This window comes from Belonocnema kinseyi, chromosome 3 (assembly GCF_010883055.1).
Source record: "Belonocnema kinseyi isolate 2016_QV_RU_SX_M_011 chromosome 3, B_treatae_v1, whole genome shotgun sequence".
In the NCBI taxonomy this organism is placed as follows: domain Eukaryota; kingdom Metazoa; phylum Arthropoda; class Insecta; order Hymenoptera; family Cynipidae; genus Belonocnema; species Belonocnema kinseyi.
In genome coordinates, this window is record NC_046659.1 from 97,143,107 (window position 1) to 97,159,835 (window position 16,729).

At 28.4% G+C, this 16,729-nt stretch overlaps 1 protein-coding gene across 5 annotated transcripts in view; it reads right to left on the reverse strand.

The window, feature by feature from the left end:
- Nucleotides 1–1,881: 1,881 nt before the first annotated feature.
- LOC117170360 (probable basic-leucine zipper transcription factor N) overlaps nucleotides 1,882–16,729 on the reverse strand; it is a 32,876-nt gene continuing 18,028 nt past the window's right edge. For 4 of the 5 annotated variants that reach the window (XM_033357105.1, XM_033357103.1, XM_033357106.1 and 1 more), the window contains 4 exons: nucleotides 16,144–16,433; nucleotides 15,268–15,694; nucleotides 10,799–10,900; nucleotides 1,882–4,362 (listed from right to left, as the gene is read on the reverse strand). In XM_033357105.1, coding sequence (XP_033212996.1) covers nucleotides 4,020–4,362; nucleotides 10,799–10,900; nucleotides 15,268–15,694; nucleotides 16,144–16,433 — 1,162 coding nt within the window. In that variant the 3' untranslated portion in view covers nucleotides 1,882–4,019. The remainder of the gene's footprint in view (nucleotides 4,363–10,798; nucleotides 10,901–15,267; nucleotides 15,695–16,143; nucleotides 16,434–16,729) is intronic. The other variant, XM_033357104.1, reaches the window with a different exon arrangement.

Consider the following 16,729-nt stretch of genomic DNA (forward strand, 5'->3'; position numbering starts at 1 on the left):
AATCATCAAAATTGCAGAATTTTCAATAGTAAAACTTAAAATTTTCATAATTTTGACTATTCAAATCCTAGAAAAAAATTCCCTGACAATTCTAGGATTTTTCAGTCGATTGTTCAATTTATATAAAATCTCAATTACTAATTGAACGTTCAACTAAAAAAGATCAAAATTTACTGAAAAATATCAGTTGGCAACAAAAATGAAATAGATAAACTTTCAGTTAAAAAAATTAATAAAAAAAAAATTATTGATAAATTTTTAACTAAAATAATAAATATTCAACTGTTTAAAACAAAAAGATGCACTTTTGACAAACTAATTTAACTTTACACCAAAAAATGAATTTTTAGCTGAAATGATGAATATTTAATTGGAATACTTTAATTTTCAATCAAAAAGATTAATTTTCGAACACCAAGATTAATTTCCAAACAAGAATATTAATTTTCTACCAAAAAAACAGGGTTTCAACAAAATAGTTGAATTTTCAAATAAAAAGATCCATTTTTAACCAAACTGATGAATTTTCAAATAAAATTAATGTTCAACTGGAATAGTTGAATTTTAAACAAAAAAGATGAATGTTCAAATAAAATGATAAATTTTCAACTGCAATGGTTGAATATTAAACCAAAAATATGATTTTGCTACCAAGAAGATTACTTTCTACCGCAGAGATTAATTTTTAATAAGATACACAAATTTTCAACCAAAAATTGAACAGGTAAATTTTCATTTGAAAAGGTTAATGTTCACGAAAAAGATGAATTTTAAAATAAAATACTCAAAATGTCAATTGGATCAATTAAATTTTCAGTTAAAATGATAAATCTTTAACTGGAATAGTTTAATTTTAATAAAGAAAACATGAATTTTCATCTAAAATGATGAATCTTTAACTTGAATTGTTGAATGTTACACGAAAATGATGAATTATCAACTAAAAACGATACTTTTTCATTCAGTTTTAGTTTTTAGTTTTAAAATAACAAATTAAACAAAAATAGTTGCATTTTCACAATAAGTGATGAAGTTTTAATTGAAATGATCATTTTTCAACTGGAATAGTTCAATTTTCAATAAAAAAGATGAAATTAGAACTAAAATGATTAATCTTTATCTAGCATTATTGAATTTTTAACAAAAAAGATGAATTTTCCAGAAAGATTATTTTCTATATAAAAAACACGCAGTTTCAACTAAATTAGATCATTTTTCAACCAGATAGATGAATTTTCAATTCAAATGATGACTATTCAACTAAAAAATTAAGTATTAAATAAGAGTTTAACTTTCAACCAAGTACTAATTTTTAGAAATGTTAGAAAATTACTTTTCGACATTAGTTGAATATTTATTTGAGAACGATTTTTTCGATCGACAGAGAAAAATTGCAAAATGCTGAATTTTCAAGCAAAAAGATGATTGCTCAAACAAAAAGACTAATTTTATAACATTAGATAACGAATTATCAACAAAAGACATGAATTTTGAACCAGAAACTTGAATTTTCAACTGAAAACGATTAATTTGCAACAAATAATAGGAAAAATAAATATTCAATTAAAAAAATGTGTTGTCAATCAAAGAAAGAATGTTTAACAAAGCTGTTCAATACACTAATATAAAGCTTCTTTTACCAATGAAGAATCATTGTTATTCAAATTTCTATTGCAATTGAAAAAACTAAGTAAGCTCTCGAAAAAATGCCCTGGCTTTAAAAAATCCCTCATTTAGGGTTTTCCAGGCACATGGAAATTCCCTCACAATTTCCGGTTTTCCAGGGGTAGACGCTCTCTTAAAAAAGTGGAAATATTTAATAATTGGACAACATAAACATCTGGGGATCTAAAAATAGTTGTGAATATCAAGAGTGATTCGTACCATTTTGATTTTTATGATTTATTTGTAATCAAATCTTTTACACCTTTAAAATAATAAAGATCGTACTTTTTAACGTTTTATAAAAATACAGATATGCGTACTCAAGATCCATTCATGCTTTCTGATTCTGAATTCTCATTCATGCTATCTTATGTACCACATAATTATATAATATAATATAATAATACCTCCGAGAGGGGGATTCTCTGTTATACAACATTCAACTTTAGTGTAATATATGCACGCCTATATACACGTTTTGAAATTACAGACAGAGTTTCGAGAACATTTGGGTCACTAGCAGAGCCTTTATCGAGTACACTCAATCAATTCTCAGTCAATACAATTTAAACTTGGAATCGATGCGCTCTCCGTGAAAAGTAAGTAAGTATTTATCTTTCGCCAAACAGCTATCTATATTCCCCGTTTTGAAAAACCTGAGGTCGCTGTTCGACGATATCACAAACTTTGTTTTACCTTGCACACACATAAAATCAAGAATCATCCTGTACAATACTGCAATTATATTGCATGTACTATCACAGTGAAAGAAGCAAAGTATCCTCAATTTAAAAAAGTAAAATACTTGTAAAAAGGATTTTTTAAAATTCAAAAAGCACAACTTTAAACATTAAAGGGAAGTTATAATATAACAGCGAATTTTCAAGTCCAAAATCATTCAAATTTGTTCTATTATTGTAATCTGTCGTCCAAACAATAAAAGTCGTAACTACATTTTTAATGAGTCCTCTGCCATCCCAATTTCGGTTAGTTTGACAGGATACTCATCCACAATGTAGTTACTACTTTTCTTGTTTGGACGGCAGTAATCCTCAGTTGCTATTTCCTTCTTTCTTGTAATATTAGAAAGAGAGCGATCATGGACGAAAGAATACAAGAATTTTTCAAAATCGATCTTTGAATTCGAGATAAAGGCTTTTCTCTTTCACTGTGATACCTTACATCACTTTTCCCATAACTATACAAAATTTTACAGAGCCTAATAATAATTTTAATTCAGTTCTTCTGGCCTAAGTCGATAATCTTATTAACAGGTCCGAAACTCGAAACATGTCTGAACGAACGCATGTTTTCTTTTCTAAGGTTTTAAATCTATACTATGTACACGTAATACCGAAATGGTATGAATGAAAATAAATAACTATGAGTGTAAAACGAAGTGAATTTCAATGGTGTAAATTCCGCAAGCCTGCAATACAGCAGCTTTGGAAAATAATGAAATGTCTATGATTTTACAACCAAGTCGCTCGTAATCTTCCAATTTATGCAAAAGGCCTTGCAAGAAAGTCCCATAGTCAAACTGGCGTGCTAAATGAAAACGCAAACATAAATATCGTATTGAATCAAATGAAAAGTAAAAAATTAATAGCCTCTAGTCTAAAGCATTAGCAACAATATTCAGCGTCAAAACTTCCTGCTAAGTTTATGGAATGTATTCATAGTCGAGACAAATTCGCTGTTGAAGAAACAAAATTGGTAAATCTAAAACTAAAAATTCTCAAATAAAAGCAAATTTAATAAACGAAAATAACTTAAGCTGGTCACTACACGAGCTTCAACTTTTGTTTGCCCTTAATTAAATGCTACCATTTAAAAAATTGCAACACAACTATCGTTTCGCAAATGTAGATCCAGTGGAATAAACTAAAATGGCCTTCTCAACGAGTACTTAAATCAAAAGCAAGAATAATTCTGAAGTAGATATTCAAAAATGGCATTTTTAATGCACAGTACCATGAATAGAACGTTTACTAAAATCGAAAAAAAAACAAAACCTACAGATCTGACTAGCGAACAATTTGCGCTAGTCTCCGTAGCATTATAGTTTATAGAATTTCGTTGGGATAATTACAATAAACCACAACAATAGAATAACAGCTTTGATAAAATGTAGAAACGAGATAATCTCCAAAATGAAATTTGTTTTTACAAACGCATGATGGCTTTCTAAATTTTTAATCGAATATAAAACGTCATGGTTTTGAGACGAATGATGGAGCAAAACTTTTTTTTGTGAGAAGGGACACGAGACAATAGGGGGACTGGGATAATTGCACGATATTCGGTTGGAAACGGGGGGGGGGGGGGGGAGACAATTACTGTATCGGTTACAGTTACCTGTTGGATAAGTGTTTAAGGGGACCAAGGCTTAAAATCGAAGTGGCACCAAGAGCTCCCAGATTGCAAACATTTGGATTCCTCGCGCCGTCTATAGTCACTATAGGCAAACCGAAATACCCCCCAGTCTGGGCACTGAGTTGGGAGAGAGGAATGAAACTTTGTATTCCAAGATTCGAGAGCCGATTCACGACGTGGGGTGATTTTAGATCTACGACTGGCAAAGCTAATTCTATTCCTCCATTATTTTGTAGACTTGTGTCCACTTCCTTGTGGTAGGTCTGCTTATGAGTCAGTAGAGCCTGAGCCGTTGGATATTGCGCAGGACAGAGATTACACCTGTAAAAATATTATATTTGTTAGGATTTTATTCAATTTTGTACAAAATTTAAATTACATGTCAATAGCGACGGAATGAATACTCCATTTTCATGTATAAACACGAAGAGAAATGTTAAGAGCTTAATTCACGAAAGCGTATGATTTTAGAGCTACAATTTTTACGTGATTTAAAGTCTCGGACTCTATGATTTAAAAGCATAGAATTCGAGACGTGAGAGAAGAGAAACGTAGCCTAATTCCTGCAATTTCGAGACCTAGGGTTCAAAAGCAGGAATTCTGAGATCTTAGTTCTCGCACCAAAGCGTGATAAAATCACGAAGCAGTGTCGTCAATTAATCTCGCGGAATTTCTCTACGTGTACCAGATATAAAGGATTTTCAAAGATTTCACAAAAATGTCATGTATTTCACAGACAGGCATCACAGTCCCTATGGGATAACATTTAGGGACCAAATGTTACTTTGTGTTCGACTCGTAGGGTAAGAAATTCAGAATAAATTCATAAAAGTTAAATTCAAAAGAATGCAAATGAAGTAGAAAACAGTAAAAAAAAAAAATTCCATTGATTTCCGTAAAACTGGAATGAATTTAGAGGAATTTAAGGTAAAAGGAAAGGATTCTATGAAATTCACAGTAACTTAACATGAATTAAAAAATTTGTTAATAAATTGAAAACAATTTAAAAATATGAAAGAACTTTATTGAATTCAGTAGTTTTGTAATTAGCTTAGAAAAATTCAAAAGAATTTAATGAAATGCCTAAGAATTTAAGGTCAGGTTAAAGGATTTCAGTATCAATTAAATAAAAAGCTTTAAAAATTCGAAAAAATCCATTAAATTAACTAGAATTGAGTAAATTTTGAGGAATTTAAGTGAATTAAAAAAATTGAAGAGAACTCCAAAGAAATACAAAGAATTCAATGTAAAGTAATAAGAATTCGGGACGAATTCCAAAAATAATTGGAAATCTGTTCAAATCTTGGAAACCATACGAATGTCTAATAAAAATTGACTAACTGCAAACAAAAAATTCAAATGAATTGAAAAATTAGAAAGAAAAGAATCCATTTAATTCAGTAAAAATCGACACATTATGAATAAAGATGGCAGATGAGAAGAATTCGATAAAATTAATAAAAAATCAAACTGAACTAAAAAAACAACCAATTGAATAATACACATTTAAAAAGTATGAAAAAATTGATTGAATTCAGTAAGTTTGAAACGAGTTTAGAATAATTAAAGAGAATTAAAAAGAATTTGTTGAAATTCCTCAGAATATAAGGTGAGTTTTAAAGACCTAAAGATAAATAAAAAAAAAAAACATTTTCAAGAATCCATTCAATTGAGTAAAAGAGAGGGACTTTAGAAGAATTTAAAAGAATTCAGGATAAATTAAAATGAATTCAGGGCGAATCCCAAGTCAATTGTAAAAGAATATTTGAAAATCTCTTGAAATCTCTGAAAAGCTACGAAATTGCTCACAGCTTGTGATACAATTATTTGACATCTATTAAATTATTATAAAACCACATGGAATTACATGAAATCTTATTATACTTTCTGGAAACCTGGAAAATTTAGTAAAATATCTTGAGATATCTCATAAAATCTTATGAAATCTTTGAGGATATCTTAAAACCTTACAGGTCCTGTAAAATCCTTCCATATCTTCCCAAATTCTAGGAAATTCTTTACAATCGCATTGCAAATTTGTTCAAATTCCGTAGAGTTATAAAAATCCTTGAAATTGTTTAAACCTCTTGAAAATACCTTACAATTTTTTTTTATTTTCCTAAAATATTTCAAATCCTTTGATATCTTTTGAAATCCCTTAACTTCTTTTAAAGCTCTTGAAAGTGCCGAAGAATCTTTTACAATTCCCTAAAATATTGCAAATCCTTTGAAATCCAATTGAATTACTTAAATCAATTACAAATTACTTTTAAAATTTTTAAGTAACCTAAAATATTTCAAATCCTTTAGCATAGTTTGAAATCCCTTTAAATTTTGTAAAGCTCTTGAAAATGTGAAAGTAATTAAAAAATAACTTCAAATATTGAAAATCTGTTGAGCATTTGATAAATTTATTCTCACGATAAAAGTTTAATAAAGTCAAAAATCCGTTGAATTTAGGTAATTTGGAACTAAACAAATTCAAAAGAATTCAGGATGAATTCGAAAAAATAATTTCAAATCTCTTCAAATCTTTGAAACCCTAAGAAATATCTTACTTTTTAAAATAAATTCTTTAAAAGTCATTAAATTATTATTAAATTTCGTGAAATTCTTTTAAATTTTGTGATATTTCCTGCAATACTGGACAATTTATTAAAACACCGTGAGACCTCTAAAAAACCCTTATAATACTTGAAATCTTAGAGAGCCTTATAAAATCACGTGAAATCTTTTAAAATATCACAAAACCTTATAAATCCTGTAAAATCGTTCCATATTTTTCGAAATTCTAGAAAATTTTTCATCCTAAAATAATTAAACCGTTTTAAAATCCTTTTAAATTAATGAAATAAGTCCTTGGAATCTTAAATTTCCCTACAATATTTAAAATTAAAAGCTCTTCAAAATGCCTTGGAAGTTTTAAAAATACACTAACATCTTAAAAATCTCTTGAAATTATTAAAATCTATTAGCAAATTTTCAGAATCTTAAAAATACCCTGAATTGTTTCGAAAGAACTCAAGACAATTCAGAAAGAGGTATACTAAACCATGAGTTAATTTATTGAAAGAAAAGTGAAATTGTTAAAAGTTACATTATGGAATGCACAAAGGGTATTTTAGGGACCTTGACTGAATATAGGGTTTGAATAAAGGGACCGGTCTGTGAGGCCTGCAAAGATGTAAGAGATTACACAAAGATTTCACACAGATTTCAATGATTTCAAAATACTTTACAAGAATTCAAGGATTTGGCAAAAATGTCAAAGTTCAAATTCAGGGTGTCTACCCGAAGGATGATTTTAAATTTCCGGGCGTTTCCTTCCGGTAAATTTGCAAGAGTTCAAAACATTTGAATGATTTCAAACCATTTTTCTTTCAGTTTTTAAGCGATTTCTAAACATTTCAAAATATTTCAAAGTTTTCTGACCTGATGTAGGGAATTTTGTAAATGAATTTTAATTCGGATTTAAAACAGAAAATTTTGTCAAAGAATTATAATTCTGAATTTTAACAGGGATTCTTTTTAAAAATCCTTTCTTGTAAATCAGAATGAAAATTATTTTCGAAAGTTCCCATTCCTTGTAGAAAATTCTCCGTTCTAATTCAAATAATAATTATTTTCGAGAATTCTTGGAATTTATATTTCTTTATGGACTGAATCCATTCCAAATCAGACAGTGAGCTACACTTGAAATCGCAGACTCACTCGGGGACGAAATTTGTTTTTTTAGGGACTTTGTTTTTCAAAACAACCGAATTTTTCTGTAAAACTCTATAACTTTTGACCTGATTGAGATTATTAGTTCCTTTTTGATTCTATGGCGTTTATTGTCTATTCTAAAAAAATTAAAAGTCGGTTTTGATTTCGTAAACAAATTGAGCCTATAATTTGAAAACCGCCAAACTTTAAATTTTCTCGTGACAAATTTACAAATAATTACCAAATCTTGAATTGTAAATTTACAAAGCAACATAAAAAAGAGTCGTCCAAAAGATAATTTTAGTTGACACCGTAAACAAATTGTGTCTATTCATTGCAAAATAGCCAGAATCGGAATATATTTATGAAAATTGTTTAAATAATTAATAATTATTGTAAATGTGCAAAGTAACGTAAAAAAGACTGATTGAAAATATATACTTTTTTGCACCCGTAGACAAATTGAGCCTCTTTCTTTGAAAATGGCCCAACTCTGAATATTTTTATGAAAATTGTTTAAATGTTTATTAGTAATGATAAATTTGCAAAATATCGTAGGAAGGAGTCATAGAAAATATATTCTTAGTGGACTCCGTAAACAAATTGTACCTATTCCTTGCAAAACAGCCAAGCTCTGAATATGTTTATGAAAACTGATAAAATAATGAATAATTATTGTATATTTTCAAAGTATCTTAGAAAAGAGTTATTGGAAATACATTCTTTCTTGATACCCTAAACTAATTGATCCTATTAGTTAAAAGAAGGCCAAGCTCTTGATTTTGTATGAAAACTTGTTTAAATAATTAACAATTGCTAGGAATTTGCAAAGCATCATACAGCAAAATCATCGGATAGATCTTATTGGTTAATTTTGTAAAAAATTGAACCTATTCGTTGAACAATAGTCAAAAGCCTATTTGTTGAAAAAATACAAATTCTGAATTTGTTTATGAAAAATTTTAAAACAATGAATGATTTTTGGAAATTTAAAAACATTATAGAAAACTCATCAAAAATATACTCTTAGTTGACTCCGTTTTCTTTAATGACAAACGAGCAAAAGAAATTCCAAAAATGATTCAAATTTTCATGTTTTAAAAAAAAATAGCACAAGATGAAATAATATTTTCAATTGTTTAAGATTTTAATAATATTTAAAATTAGAGCCACGTCGTATTCTTTGAAAATGTAATTTAAAGTTGAGTTAAATAAAATTTTCTACGTTCATAATTCTGTATTGTTAGTTAAAATTAGAAGTATGTAATTGTCTGAAAATATAAATGAAAGTAAAATAAATGTCTAAATGTTCATAATTTGTATTGTTAATTATTCTAAAAAAATATATATATGTAGTTTCAAAAAAAATTGAGGCTATATAATTTTAAAGAGTCAAAATGCTAATTGAATTTTAACTTTTTCTTTAAAAATAATTTGCTGAGGATAAAATTATATTTTCATTTGCTCAAGATTTCAAAAATAGTTTAAATTCGAAAGAAGTCATAGTCGCCGAAAATGTAACTAAAATAAAATTAATTTCTAAATATTTATAATTTTCCATTATTTATAATTATAATAAAAAGCAAAAACTTGAAGTTGAAATTGTGAAGCTTTCTAATTTGCTTGAAAGTTATTCTTAATTTTGAAGAAATTAAAAAAAAAGAGCACAGGATGAAGGCATCAAAATTTCGTAGGATTAAGTTAATTGGCCAAAAAACAAAAATGAACCCCAGCCGACTTCTGTATGATGGCAGTATCTTAAAATAACTCTTCTCATTCATGATGTAAACAGATGCGATAATAAACGCGACTCGAAGGTACTCGGATCTACGAGGCCCTTTTTCAAAGTGAAAAAAGTGAAAATTATAATTCTTTACGAAAATTCATTTTTCTAAAGTAAAAATTATCATTCTTTTCGGGAATTCCCAGTTTCAAGCAACAATTACATTCCCAAAAAATTTGTGCTTCAAGTTCGAATTATATATATTTACCAGATTTTCTATTATAAGCCATAAATATGCATAGCAACACCCTTAATCTAAAATTTGGAAGAGGAAAGTTTCAAATTCTGACAATTTTGTATTTATCCCCCCCCCCCCCCTAAAAAGAATTTTTAAATTCAAACAAATCCTGATTTGGAACAAGGATTTTTCAAAACCAGTCGAATTCTGACTTTGAACAGGAACTGTTTTAGAAAATGTCCTGTGTCAATTCACCATTAAATTGATTTCTCAAAATCCTGTTCCAGAAGAGTATTATATTTATACAATTCTCTATAGTAATTCAGAAATACAGTAACTCCCTTATTTTAAATTTAAAAGAGGAAAGTTTCAACTTCTGACGAATTCGGAATCGTAACAGGAATTTGTTGTATGCCCTTCTTGTAAAATAGGCTCAAAATTCTTTTCCTAAACTCCCGTTCTAGGCCAAAAATACCCTGTTCCAAGTTATAGATTTTTATGGAAACCATCCGTCCTAAAGTAAGAAATTGAATTCTTAACGAAACTTACTGAAATTCCTTGTTTTAAACTTGAAAGTATAATTCTTTCCTAAAATTACCTCACCCAAAGTAAAAATTATAATTCTTCATGGAAATTCCCTATCTCAAACCCAAAAATTAGATTTCTTTATTGAAATTCTCTGTTCCAACTTAGAATTAAAACTCTTTTATCAAATCAGTGTTCCAAGTCAGAATCGTAATTCTATTTGAAAATTCCCTATTCCAAGTGAAAATTATTATTTTTTTCACAAATGATTTGTTCCAACTCTGAATTAGAGTAATAACATATATGAAAACACTTTACAGTTTCATATTAGTGTACAAGTTCGTGGTAATTTCTCGGGGTTTTCAAGGTGAAAAAATTCCCCTTTACTTCCCGATTTCCTGGTCAGGTAGACACCGAAGAATTAAAGAATTTCACAAAGATACCTAACAGATTGCAAAACAGTTCACACAGATTTAAATGATTTCAAAAATATTTCAAAGTTTTCAAAAGATTTTCAACCACTCGATAATAGTTTGGAACAGTTCCCAAAATAAATAAAAACTTACTTGTGAAGAAGCTTGCTGGTCGCTCTGTGGTTGGCCATGTGTTGCGTCAGCATCTCCTGGTTCTGGAATCTTTTATCGCACACTTGACAAGTCAAAAATGCCCTGTAACAAAAGAAAATTGGATTTAGTACAAGCTTCAGACTTTAATATTTTTAACTAAATACTTAAAACCATTTTTTAAATTAAAATTAAAGAAATTAAATTCTGAATCAATCGAAATTTAAATTCCTTTTAACGCCTAATATTTAAATGTAACTACGAGATTTGTTTCTCGCCTTTTTTTAATTTTTATCTATTTTAAATCAGACAAAAAAATTCACAGTAAATTAAACATAGATAGATTTGTTGCAAATGTTTTTTCTTTTTTGTTTTTGATTGAAAAAAGAAAAAAATAATAAAAAATATTCTGCTTTTCTGTTGTTTACTTCGACTTTTGAATGTTTTTTTTTACGAATGCATTTTTTATCATCGTACTTTTATCAGCAGAATAACGTCTTCCAATACCTAAAAAGCATTTACACGCATTTGTGAGGAGGCTCAAATCTTTTTTTCTTTTGAAAGGATGGATCTGTTAACGCAGCCCCTATAAATTTGAATTAGTGCATATCTTACTAACTGAATTAATAAATGCATATTTCCCTAATGAAATAGCAATATTTTTGAACATTTCTCCAATGGAATTTTAAATAATAGTAAAAAATCACAGGTTTATTTAAAAATATTAATTAATTAATAATTAATTAATATTCATTAATTCCTTAGTGGTTTCGGATAGAAGTGAGTGAACGCGTCTTGTAGATTTTTTTTTCGATATAAAATGGTGACGTGAAGTGAATGACTTAATATGGGTCAGTTTTGTACTAGTATGTGCGATAAAACTTCATTGTGTTTCTGTGAGTGTGTACGTATTGAAGGATTTATTTTTACTCTGAGTAAGGTAAGGTCAAATAGATTAAGTGTGTAAATAATTCTAATTTTTCCTTTTCGAAGCCACAATTTGTAAATTCGTATGTCGGTGGAGACGTGATGTAGGCTGTTCATAAGTTTCAAAATACTTAATTCTTGTTGTTTCAATGCAGTTTAAACTATTATACAATCACTCTCTCTAATTAAACTTTTTAATTTATTTTTGTTTGCATATCTCAGAAACTTAAAGCTCGAACAAAAAAGTTGGGAAATTCATAGGCCTCACCTGTAGAAAAATAATAATAAAAATTAAATTAATCATTATTTCAAGTAAATACAGAATTTTTCTTATTACTTGTTTCGTACATTATAATTTATTCAGAATTTTCTATGAAAAAAGTTGCACAATAATGATGATAAGTTGAGGCAATTTAATAAAGATTCACGTTCGAAATGAGTCAAAAAACATAGAAAAATGTTTATAATTTAAGATTTCTTTTAAATTGGAATTTGCACTATTTTTGCAGAATGTTCTTCAAAAATTGACAAAAATTTTTCATTCTCGGTTGATTTTTAGCGACTTTTGATGGCTTTCAACCTATTGAGGAAAATATTTTTTAGCTCTCATATCATAAACATTCAGACCATGTGATAAGAACTTGAAAATCATGGCAATTAAATACAGGGCCCTATGGAAGGTTTAGTAACTGCTGGATGTTGGAATTAAGGGATCATTCAGATATTATGTAACGTTTTTTTTTTGTATTTTTTATATCGCTGTATCCCTTTTGGTTTCAAGACAGCTTTTATTCTCGTATTTTTACTCCAGCAATTAGTGACATTTCGCCAATTTATAAGTGTATCTTTAATAATTTATTGAGTCTTTTCTGATTTTTATAACCATTTTTAAAAATCGGTATCCACAAATTAAGAAAAGTATTTTTTAAAAAATCGTTGCTGTTAAGTGTATAAGCATTAAAGAGATGTTTTCTAATTTCTAAATAACAGGGTGACCGTTTTAATCACATAAAAAAATTCCCGGTCATATCACAGTAATTATCCAGTTCGCAAACATTTTTCGCGGTCAATTAAATTAAAAAATTTTTTATTTAATGCTAAAAAATTTTCCATTTAAAGTGATAAAAAACTGAGCTACAGATAATTTAAAGCAATTTTAAGCTAGAAATATTAAGAACGGGACAATGACATTTTTGTTAGAAATTGAACACTTTTTAAATTAAAAGTTAAATTATTTGCATTTTTAATAGTTTAAAAATCCTTCAAAACCTTGAAACATCTACATGTATGCTGTATTACATTTATTCAAATGTTAAATTATTTTTGAAATTCTTTCACAACTTCTAAACAGCTTTCAAAATGATTCGAACTCTTCCTAATTTTGTTCTTAAATTCTACAAAATAAAAAAATATTTCCTTAAAAATCTTCCATATTCATTTGCAACAAATTTTAATCTGTTTTTAAATCATATTAAATATTCCCTTGAAATTAATTTTTTCAAAATAAAAAGTCATTTTCAATGTTCCTAATAATCGTAAAAAAATGTTTTTTATTATTTTTAAAGGCTTTCATAATTCTTAAAAAGTTTAAAGATTTTTGTTTAAATCTGCAAAAATCTATATTTTGATTTAAATTAAGCCGTGGGCTATTTCCATCGAAATTCGGCACGAACAGCCAGATTTTGTCGGTATACGTAGACACTTTGTCTAAATAATTTGAAATCGTTTCAAACTTTAAATTAATTGTGAATCTTTTCAGACCTTCTAAATATCTCTCCAACTTAATCCGGTTTTATTTAGAATTATAGGTGATCAACATTTATTACATATCAAAATTAAATTATTTTACTTATAAATTAAAACTTTTAAATATAACAATTAAAATTGTAACGTTCAAAATTAGGTTTTGAAGATTTGATTTACAATTACTGATTTTACATGAAAAATAAAATATTTCTAAAAAGTAGGCAATTGCTATATTTCTTAATTTCAAAATTTCAAATGTTATATTAAAACAATATTTTTAATTTAATTTAAAGCCTTTAATTATGAATATAATATTTTGAAGTTATTTTTAAAATGAAAATAGTTTATAAAGTTTCAATCGGGTGTTTACATTTGTTTAACTACTTAGAATTACCAATTGAAACAGTTTAATTTTTAACGTTAAAATCTGGAAATTCTTAATTTTAAACTAATTAAAATCGTCTTGTAAAATCAATCATTATTCACTTGTTATTCACTATAATTTACATTCACATTTATCAACTAAAAAGGTTTTTTATCCTAAATTTTCAGGTCCTTAAAACTGTCTTTAAATGAAGAATGTACGCATAAAGGTTAAAATCCAAAATGGAAAACTTTTTAAGTGAAAGATTTTTAAATTGCGCATTGTAAACTGAATGATATAATTGAAAAATATTTTTAAAGTACGTCATGTTGGTGTAAAAGTATTCATAAATTTCGCAAGAATTCCTTATCATTTTTTCAATTATATAGAAAATGTTACATAATCGCATTTTTTTATTAAACTTTTCTATTTGTTACGCTTCCTATTTTTGTAATCTTCTTTCAAATTAAGTGTAAAGGCTGAAATAAAGGAGGCGGGTCAATGAAGCCTCTTTTTGCATCCAGATGGATATTGTTCTCCCTTTTTATTTACACTGTACTCTGGTAAAATTGAAGGGTAGTATAGTAATTTTTTGTCCGGGTTTCTCAATTTCAATTTTCTATTCAATTACAAAAATATTGAATTTTTAGAAGAAATCTGTTACGTCCCTTTCTTCGTGGATATTTACATATTTTTGTTAAAATTAATAGTTTTCGACCTGAGCCCTCCTTCGCCCATGATCAAAATTCACATATTTTTATTTATTTTGTGAATTTTCGTTAAATTTTTATATTTTTCATCGCTTTTCATTTCTGGCATTTTTATTCAATTAATATTCAACTTTCTCTAATTGAATTAGTAAACTTTCATTAACAGTTTGTCGAATTTCGCCAATTTTTATTAAGATATACTTTTATTAGTATTATTTTTGGTTTTCAAAACTTTTGCTTCTTCAACCTACTACCCTAACATTGATTAATTGTGACATTCTTGATGCTTACTGGAGAAAGACGTTTTAAATATTTGCCACTTTCGTGAAAAGGAGTAAAATACTTACTTTTTACTTTTGAGAGTATAATTATTTCCAATTAAACATAAAATTGATTTAGCTTTCAGGTTTAATTTCTCAATTCAATCTCTGGCAATGTCTTTGCTTTCAACATCCATCAATTTAAAACATATATCAAATAAATCATGTAAAAATACTTGAAGTCGATATCAGTAAAAAGAATTTCTTTCACAGTGACATGCTTTTTAATTTCCTAAATTTCTGATGATTCTTGAAAAATGAATTGAAACTTTGTAAAAAAAACAGCGAAAAAAGTTCCATTTCCGCTATTTTAGGAGATTTTTTATTCAAGGAGGTAGGGGAGAGGGACAGGCAAATAGGGACTATGAACCCTAAAAATAAATGTTTTTGTTTTGTTTTAATTACCTGGGTGGCCTCCCTCGTCTAACAAGTGGCGGTGGATGTGGAGCATCCTGCGTAAGATCGACCGTCGGAGGTCTTGGTGGTCGTTCAACATCACTAGACGGTTGTTTGCTCTGCTTGTTTTGAGGAACCGCAAACTGTCCCTGTTGTTCCTGCTGTTTTCTCTGAGAACTCGCCGGAATAATAGAAATAGCCGAATTTAGATTTAAAGCTTGGATATTTTGTGCTGGGGATGGCCTCTGTTGTTGTTGCTGTTGTTGCTGCTGCTGTTGTTGCTGTTGAGCCAACTGTTTTTGTTCAGCCGCTTTTCCCTTCTGCATAGCAGGAGTCACTGTAATTCCTCGAGCTGCTAAAACATTCGCGACAGCTTTTGCGTCCGGTTTCTTTCCGCTTGGCCCTGCTGTATTCTGAACTGGAGCTGGAGCGGAACCTTTAGATTAGTGAAAAAAGAAACGATTTTGGATTTCAGTGCACACCCTTTTCTACGGAGAAGTGTTTTTTTTTTTAATTTCGGCAAACTGAACAACATAAATGTGCACATAGCTAAAGAAATCCAATTCAAGTGCATGCAACTACAAAATTTGAAATAGGAACAATATTTTAAATTTTGAAACGAAAGAGAATAGTATATAGATAAATACTTAAGCTTATAAATTCATTAGATATTCATTACATATTTATTAAATAATAAAACATGCAGGTAAAGGGGTAAAATAGAAATGAGAACTTTGATTACCATTTGAATTTATGAATGCAAATAAATTCAACTGGATTTGATTGAATTAAAAAATGCAAATCCCTTTCACAATAAAGGCATTTTTACAAAAAAAAAAGCAAGACGTACAAAGAAAAAAAAGAGGAAAATTGTTCATTCGTTACCAGGTTGCCTGACACTGAGGGTTATAGAATCCGTGAGATGTATCGTGGAATCACTTCTGTTAGGTGGCGTAGTAGCACCCTGAACATTTTGTATCACAGGAACTCCATCATTTCGCTTTTGTTGGGCAATAACATGGCAATCTGGATCTTCATTTCTATCTGGCAGGAGAACATCCATTCTTCTTTGTTTATTAACTCCAACATTATTCGGTTGTGGCATTTGTACCGGTTGTTGCATCGGCCTTTTCAGGCGTTGACGAGGCATCGCTTGTTGAGGTATTCGTGGGGCTCTGAAAATAAAAATTACTTAGTGAAAAAAACGTTTATAGTTTGAGGTGCATTCTACAAAATATATCTGTAGATTTTAATAATCTATCATTTGTTCAAAATCAATCTTTTCAAGTTTCCTTTAAAAACAATAATACGACAGCATACTCAATCATTCATAATTGAAAAATATCACATAATGACTTCCAAATAAAATCATTTTAAGGGCATGTGACACAGCTAAATACCTATATTACCGACCACAGTTTTTCAGTTCACTGAATGTTTTTTTGAACCTAAGAACTTTTTTTGTAAATAA